General features: G+C 34.0%; 1 protein-coding gene across 1 annotated transcript in view; it reads right to left on the bottom strand.

Moving 5' to 3' along the window:
• Window positions 1–2,258: 2,258 nt before the first annotated feature.
• LOC126973212 (zinc finger protein 696-like) overlaps window positions 2,259–8,555 on the bottom strand; it is a 46,777-nt gene continuing 40,480 nt past the window's right edge. The window contains exon 17 of the mRNA XM_050820402.1: window positions 2,259–8,322. Coding sequence (XP_050676359.1) covers window positions 8,245–8,322 — 78 coding nt within the window. The 3' untranslated portion in view covers window positions 2,259–8,244. The remainder of the gene's footprint in view (window positions 8,323–8,555) is intronic.

Genomic DNA, 8,555 nt, shown 5'->3' with positions numbered 1-8,555 from the left:
TAAATCAATTTTGTCATTACAAATATAGTTAAATAAATACAGAAATATCATGTCATATTTAACTTAACCACATGAAAGATATACTTGTAGTTTTTTGTATTCTGTTATATATTCTGTTATACCAGTGGGAGGCTCCTCAGCACAGGATGCCGGCTAGATTATGGGTACCACAACGGCGCCTATTTCTGCCGTGAAGCAGAAACATTATGTCTAATTTATCTAATCCACATGAAAGATATTCTATATAGTACTAGCTGACCCAGCAAACGTTGTATTGCCGATATTAAAATCGCGATACAAAAGTAACTTTTGATCGTAGATTGGTGAAAATTTGAAGTTGTATGTATTTTTAATGCTGACTCATAATCAAACAAATTTAAAAAAAAATGTCAAAAAAATAAAATTTCGTTTGGACCACCCTTAACATTTAGGGGGATGAAAAATAGATGTTGTCCGATTCTTAGACCTACCCAATATGCACTTCAATGTTTAACACCATGACACGAGAATTTTATATATTAGATTATAGTAGGTTTTTGTATTCAGTTAACGTGTTTACATAGATTAAGTATTGCCCTCCGTTGCGCTACAACTAGATACCGCACAATTAGTATAGCGGCTAACCCTTCTATTACCTACCTTTCGTGGTCATCCTTCGGTTGAAAGAACTGAGTCTTTCTGGTCGTCGGTTAAAGTATGGGGAATCCATCTGGTACAAAGCTTCCTGACGCCTAAATGTTCGTGTAATATTTTTATGAACTTGACTCATACCAATGCCTAGGCTTGCCCGTATCTGATGATAGGTCACTCTCTTATCTTCCTCTGTCATGCGTCGCACAGCACCGATGTTATCTTTAGTAGTCGCTGTTAAAGCACGTCCCTCACGCGGATCTACATTCAGATTTATACGTCCACGCTTTAACTCATTAAACCAATTGTTGATAGTGGCACGAGATGAGGCTTCATTAAAAATTGCAATATACTACCAAAGAGTTCTAAAATTTAAATTCAAAAAAAATTTTCATTAGCAATGTTTCTAACTGGCCAGTTCTAAACATTTTCAGTGTTACCCACGTACTAAAACTAATACTAAAGTACAGTAAGGTTTGTAATTGCAATGTTTTGTTGATGTACAAAGAGCTTTATTTCAGCACCAATGCCTAAAGTCGTTGTTCTCCCTTACGAATATATTGTATACTTTATAATATGGCAGAGAAGTAGTTACTGGTCTATCCACCTTGCTCGTCGTCACACTGCTCGGGGTGGCTGGTCGAACTTGTCATTCTAAACACTGCTTTTGGGCTGGAAAGGTCTACCTAATTCACCTATGTAATGTTCAGACACGTTTAGACATGCATTAATACAACTGTAGGTAATTATATCTAAACAAACATAATATTTTGCTAAAATCCAAAATATTGCAAGTTGTATGTAAAGCAAATATTACTAACTGTATCTTTATTTTTAAGGCATATGTAGGTTTAAGTCGTCGGTGATAGCCGCTGTAGGTATAGAAAAAATTTAAAAATAGCTATATTCATTGCAAGAAAAAAAAATGTTAAGAGTGACGTGAAGTGAGCAGCGGGTGTCGGAGATGTGGCGCTAGTGTAGCGGAGTGAAGTGCGAGGCGAGTAGAGGAGAGGAGAGGAGATGGCGTAGGCTTTATAAATGTCTTGCTCGGGAATGAATTAATTATTCTTGAGTGTTAAGTTATTACCACAGTGTATAGATATGAAAGAAGGTTTAATCGTAAAATCTGTGATATAAAGTGATTTGTGAAAAGACACAAATTTGAAATATTTTTTTTTATGAACGATGCGGGTTTTTGTCTATTAATCCTAGAAGTGAGGGTTATAACTTTAAAAACACAAGAAATTGTAAAAGATACTATTTTCATTTTTCATGGAAGTAATCCATAAAATGTGCGTGACGTATTTTATGGATGGCCTCAAAGCCAAGATATAGGGAGAGTTTCTTGCGCCGCTTCTTCTCTCTCAGAGGGCCATTTGTTTCCAAAGCGGTAGTAGTATCTAGTATATTAGAAATGACATCAAAAAGAATTCTAAGGGAATCAATTTTGAGAAAATATTGGCCTTTTTATTGGCAGTGTTGCATTTACCTAACGTAAGAGATATGTTCGTTTGTCCTCTCATTAAAAAAAAGCTTATACATTATGTCATATTGATTCTGTTATTGAGTTATTCTTCCGTATTATCTAAGGACTATTTATTAAAAAAAGGGTATAAATAAAAAACACATTTTAAATAAAACTCTATATTTAATAATATAATATAATAATAATATTGTGTGTATGTCTGTAAATTCATGTTGCACTCCCCCAATAACTTCGGAGATAAGTCCACGCACACACCGCGCGCGTAAAATGCCGCGTTCCAAACGCGTCCAGTCTTATGAGCGTATTTAGATTTTATTATTTTTTATTAATAAAAAAAATATGAGAGCGTATTACGATACGTTTACAACTGATTATATATTTTTGGTAGACTTTTTTACAGGAATAATTAGAATGAGCTAAATTCCATGTTTTATACGAATAACAATACAAATGTTAGCATTCTAGTGTTCTTCTACAATACATAATCTTAAAAATCCTAAGTCACAGTACTCCGTGTATGTAACTTAAGTACCGATTTTACGTTTTAAATGTAAAACAGTGTTGTAGTTTTAATCACGTATAACAGCCACCATCTATTTTATGTTAGCCATTTTTAACCACACTGATATAAAAAGCTATAAAGCCACTTGATACACTCTAATTAATTGCAAAAGTGAAAATTACAATAATAATTATTTGACAATTCAAGTAATATAAATTTCAATTATGTACAGTTATGTGAATTACTTTCAAAACTTACGTAAGCAATTAATTAATAATTAATTATAAAGCTCATAATCACCAAGAAAATATTACACCGATTTAGTCATTTAGCCAATCTCCAATAAGATTGATACTGATTAAAATAAAGGCTTCGTAAGCCTTGTAATATTATAATGAATTGAATGATTCCAACGTTACAATAATCTACACGAAATACAAACGTGTATGGAAAAAATTATTACATTCTCATGTTTGTAGATTTATATTTAACAAATTCAATTCTATGTATATTATAATACATAAAATTATAAATTTCACTGTATTTTTATTGATAGTCGTAAATACTTAAATAGCAGATGTTGAGAAAATAACATCTAAATACGCTCAAGACAACCCCATTTCTACAAATTTGGTCTAATCTAACCTAATCGCAAATGAAATATAATCCCATAAAAAACCACTAAAAAACGTATGGGACGTGAAACGATAAGCTAGAACCCAAGCGGGAAAAGCGCCCCGTGTGTATATTTATTATTTCTACGTAAAATTGGAACTGGTGCCGCAGTATTTTATCACGTTGACATGACAAGTAGCTGACACCTATTAATTTTGACCCAAATTATGAGTCATCAGACACATAATACATTATAATACATATTGACAATCAAAAACTACAATTTTAAGAACTGTTTTACAACGATTTATACAAATAAATAAATTTCACATCGTTGTTCGTTTTATGATGCGTTACAATTTTTCACTGTAATATGCTCAGTATCCCACTTCTGACCACAAAATAATATCGTCCAATCGTGAGCCTTAGGACACGATAAGACATTCTTTTAATTTGTGTGAATTATTCTTAACAGCCCACTTTTGGTTTCAATTAAGAGCACCATGTTCCTTGCGAATGAGAAGAAACCAAGATTCTTCCTCACTGATCGGAAAATTGAAGCCTTTTAAATATATTTTACGGTGATTGGAACTGACGAGATCAACATGTGATACCAAAATTGTACGCATCAACCACGTTTGTGCTCGCCATCTTTATCTTACGACAATATGGGACGAGACGAGAAGGACGTTCAGCTGATAGTAATTGATACGCCCTGCCAATTACAATGCAATGCTGCTCAGGATTTTTGAAAAACCCAGATTCTGAGCGGCTCTACAATTGCGCTCGTTACCTTGAGCTGCTTCTCAGTAGAAAAAGGGCGCCGTTGTAGTACCCATAATCTAGCCAGCATCCTGTGCAAAGGAGCCTCCCACTGGTAAATAAAGTAAATGGTATCATTAAGATCAGTAATGTCACCAGCTACAGTACAGTCAATCAAAACAAATGCTGCGGTACCCATCTAGCCGCCATCTTGTGTGACAATTCCAACATCACGGCCAGTTCCAACATTACGCCACCTTACATTAACATTGTCAAATCTAACTTCACTATATAAACATAGAAAAACATGTGTGTCCATTCGATTTTACATTTAATATGCGACTTCATTTCACGCAAACGAAGACCTGAAATTGGAGAGTATCGAACGTTCGTCTCCTAAAAGGAAGAGTTTCCAAGGAGCTGTTTATTTATGTACATAAATGCAGCAAATAAACTGTTATTTATAAGACATCCTTTCAAAATACTATCAAATAGTGATATCCGATGGGTACAAGTTTAAATTAAATTTGTAACCAAAATTAGTGGACGATGCGGGACTCAGACCCGCGACCTCTCGGGTTTCGTCCGAGCGCTCTTCCAACTGAGCCAACCGATCTAGTGACTAAATATTATCTTATCTGTCTTAAGTAAATTTTGGTATGTCTTGTTCAACTCTTATGTTGTAAAAAAATTCTAGTTACAAATTTAATATAACTACTCCCAGAAGTGATAGTAACAACTTTAAAAATATCTAATTTAAGATACAAGTTAGTCCTGATATTTAACCGTTAGCGAATTATTAGGCTAGGTTAGCTAGTACCGGAAACACTCACTTACCGGAAAACTAAAACAGAGGAAAGCCTGGTGCTCGGCAGAACCGTGACAGCCTCAATTTCTTCGTGAATTGAAGGCCTCTTGGCCTTATAAACCATGAAATCGAAGCAATTAGGACAGGGTAGAGACGATTGAAGGTATGTACTGGACCAGACTAAGTCCAACTGTTCCGGAATACCAGTTACAGTGGTACTAGGATATTTCTATAGCATAATAATAGTATTTTGAACTATATTAATATCTATATACTATGGTTATGTCGGCCTTACGGGTTTTGAGGCCACTTGACAGTTATGGAGACGAACGTTCGATGCTTTTACATATCAAGACGGCAGAACACGAGGCCGATATTTGAACTAAGCCTAAGCTAATGTGAAAAAATCAATTTCATTCGATTACGTTTTAATCGTTTATCTACCATCGAAAACAAAGAGTTCCGAATGTAGATTTTTTTCATAATTCATTCGCTTTAAGTTTATTATTTTTTGTATCGCCAGCGTTGAACAAAAAAACAGACTCCATCTTTCGCTTATATATACAATTAATTATAACAGACTTTAAGACAAAAAAAATTGTCACGGTTAAAAAAACGCTGCATCTGCAACCGGCCTAAATCATGTTTAACATCGCTTAGAACAACTTAATTAATAATTATCTATACTATGAAACATCAACTGTTTTGGTGTTTGTATTTTATTATTTTTGCAATGTGACAAAGTTATAAATATTAGTTTTACAATCATAAGCAAGAATAGTAAAAAAAACGAACACCGGTGAGAAAAAAAAGGAAAAATCTAGATTAAGAATGATTAAAAGTTAATAGAATGCAAACACCAAAAAGGGCCCAAACTAACTAACTACATTCAAAATGGAACGTCTCACTTCACTTGGGCCCGTGTAATAATGAAAGAAGGCCTCAAATACATTATAATTAAGCTGCGTGGGCCCATTTTCTACACAATGGGTCGTTACCTTAATTAATTCGTATATAAAAATAATATAAAATTAAAAAGGTAAATAAATCGAGTTGCATCTGAAATTGGAGAGTATCGAACGTTCGTCTCCTAAAAGGAAGAGTTTCCAAGCAGCCGTTTATTTATGTACATAAATGCAGCAAATAAACTGTTATTTATAAGACATCCTTTCAAAATACTATCAAATAGTGATATCCGATGGGTACAAGTTTAAATTAAATTTGTAACCAAAATTAGTGGACGATGCGGGACTCAGACCCGCGACCTCTCGGGTTTCATCCGAGCGCTCTTCCAACTGAGCCAACCGATCTAGTGACTAAATCTTATCTTATTTGTCTTAAGTAAATTTTGGTATGTCTTGTTCAACTCTTATGTTGTAAAAAAATTCTAGTTGCAAATTTAATATAACTACTCCCAGAAGTGATAGTAACAACTTTAAAAATATCTAATTTAAGATACAAGTTAGTCCTGATATTTAACCGCTAGCGAATTATTAGGCTAGGTTAGCTAGTACCGGAAACACTCACTTACCGGAAAACTAAAACAGAGGAAAGCCTGGTGCTCGGCAGAACCGTGACAGCCTCAATTTCTTCGTGAATTGAAGGCCTCTTGGCCTTATAAACCATGAAATCGAAGCAATTAGCACAGGGTAGAGACGATTGAAGGTATGTACTGGACCAGACTAAGTCCAACTGTTCCGGAATACCAGTTACAGTGGTACTAGGATATTTCTTTAGTATAATAATAGTACTTTGAACTATATTAATATCTATAGACTATGGTTATGTCGGCCTAATGGGTTTTGAGGCCACTTGAGAGTTATGGAGACGAACGTTCGATGCTTTTAAATATCAAGACGGCAGAACACGAAGCCGATATTTGAACTAAGCCTAAGCTAATGTGAAAAAATTAATTTCATTCGATTACATTTTAATCTTTATCTACCATCTAAAACAGATAGTTCCAAATGTATATTTTTTTCATAATTCATTCGCTTTAAGTTTATTAATTTTATGTATCGCCAGCGTTGAACAAAAAACAGACTCTATCTTTCGCTTATATATACAATAAATTATAACAGAATTTAAGACAAAAAAAAATTGTCGCGGTTAATAAAACGCTGCATCTGCAACCGGCCTAAATTATGTTTAACATCGCTTAGAACAACTTAATTAATAATTATTTATCTATACTATATAACATCAATAGTTTTGGTGTTTGTATTTTATTATTTTTGCAATGTGACAAAGTTTTACATATTAGTTTTTCAATCATAAGCAAGAATAGTAATAAAAAGCGAACACCAGTCAGAAGAAAAAAGGAAAAATCTAGATTAAGAATGATTAAAAGTTAATAGAATGCAAACACCAAAAAGGGCCCAAACTAACTAACTACATTCAAAATGGAACGTCTCACTTCACTTGGGCCCGTGTAATAATGAAAAAGGCCCCAAATACATTATAATTAAGCTGTATGGGCCCATTTTCTATTCCATGGGACGTTATCTTAATTAATCCGTATATAAAAAATAATATAAAATTAAAAAGGTAAATAGACTTTGAATTCCAAAGATATTTTCTATTTTATATTTTTCATATTCACAATTATATAATATATTCATTATCCGGGAAGATGTATCTATCTGTTTTACATAACACCTCATTTCGATTTTCAAACAATAATTTTCTACATGTTTTCCAAACTATTTTGGATGATTAAGAATTGAATGATTGAGAGAAAAATTTAAAAGAATTAAATTTTTTACTGTTGCTTCTCAATATATTCTTGATAATGTAAAGTCTACTCAGATCTGAGAAATTCTTTTTGGAGTGGGTGATAATTTTTGACACATACTATTCTGAAAATATTTGAATTTTAAATTTGAACATGCAACGCAGAAACATATGAAATGGCTCCACGTTGCGACGCGTCGTGTTACTGTCGATTTGAAATGGAATAAATAAGCAAAGGCGTTGTCCTGTACAAGAATAACTTCAAAGCATATAAAACTATTTAATATTCATTTTCAAAATAATTACACCACTTCTAATAGTACTTAAATTGAAATATGTATTTTGTTATTATTGCATTAATTTCTTATATGTAAGAAAAAATCTTTTTACTGATATGTTCGCCATTCGAATGCTAATTTGTTGATAATTATTCGACAAAAAATCACGTGAAAGCTGATTATAGCATCAAATTCGCGACCCCTTGCTAACTAAACTATTCCCATATCATTTATCACATAAAATAACTTAAACTCATTCATACCATGTGATAAACGCATAACATTAAGGGCCCATACAATATTACGAACATCCACTAAGCCTATAAGATCTTTAGAACGATAAATTTACCAGGGCCCAAATGAAACGGGGCCCGCGTTTTTAGGGGCCACGGAACTTTTATATTACACAGACCGTCGGGCCTTTTCGGACTTATTGCTTGAGACGCTTGTAGTTCGCCAGGTGGCTGTTCAAATGTTGCGCCAGTTGGTCAGCGCGAGCGAACGATGTCTGAAAAAAATACCATTTGTTTACTTCAAGCAGGCCCACATTCTAGCGCTGTACAAAGCGCAGCTCCGGCCACACATGGAGTATTGCTGTCATCTCTGGTCTGGCGCACTACAGTATCAGCTCGATCCATTTGACCGCGTGCAACTGTGTTTGTTCTGTGAACGGCTGGATCACTTGGCGTTGCGTAGAGACGTTGCTTCATTGTGTGTCTTCTAAAGCATTTACCACGGTGT

Source organism: Leptidea sinapis, chromosome 2 (assembly GCF_905404315.1).
Source record: "Leptidea sinapis chromosome 2, ilLepSina1.1, whole genome shotgun sequence".
NCBI lineage: Eukaryota > Metazoa > Arthropoda > Insecta > Lepidoptera > Pieridae > Leptidea > Leptidea sinapis.
Note: the sequence above shows the minus strand (reverse complement) of the source record. Positions and strands in the feature narration are given on the sequence as shown.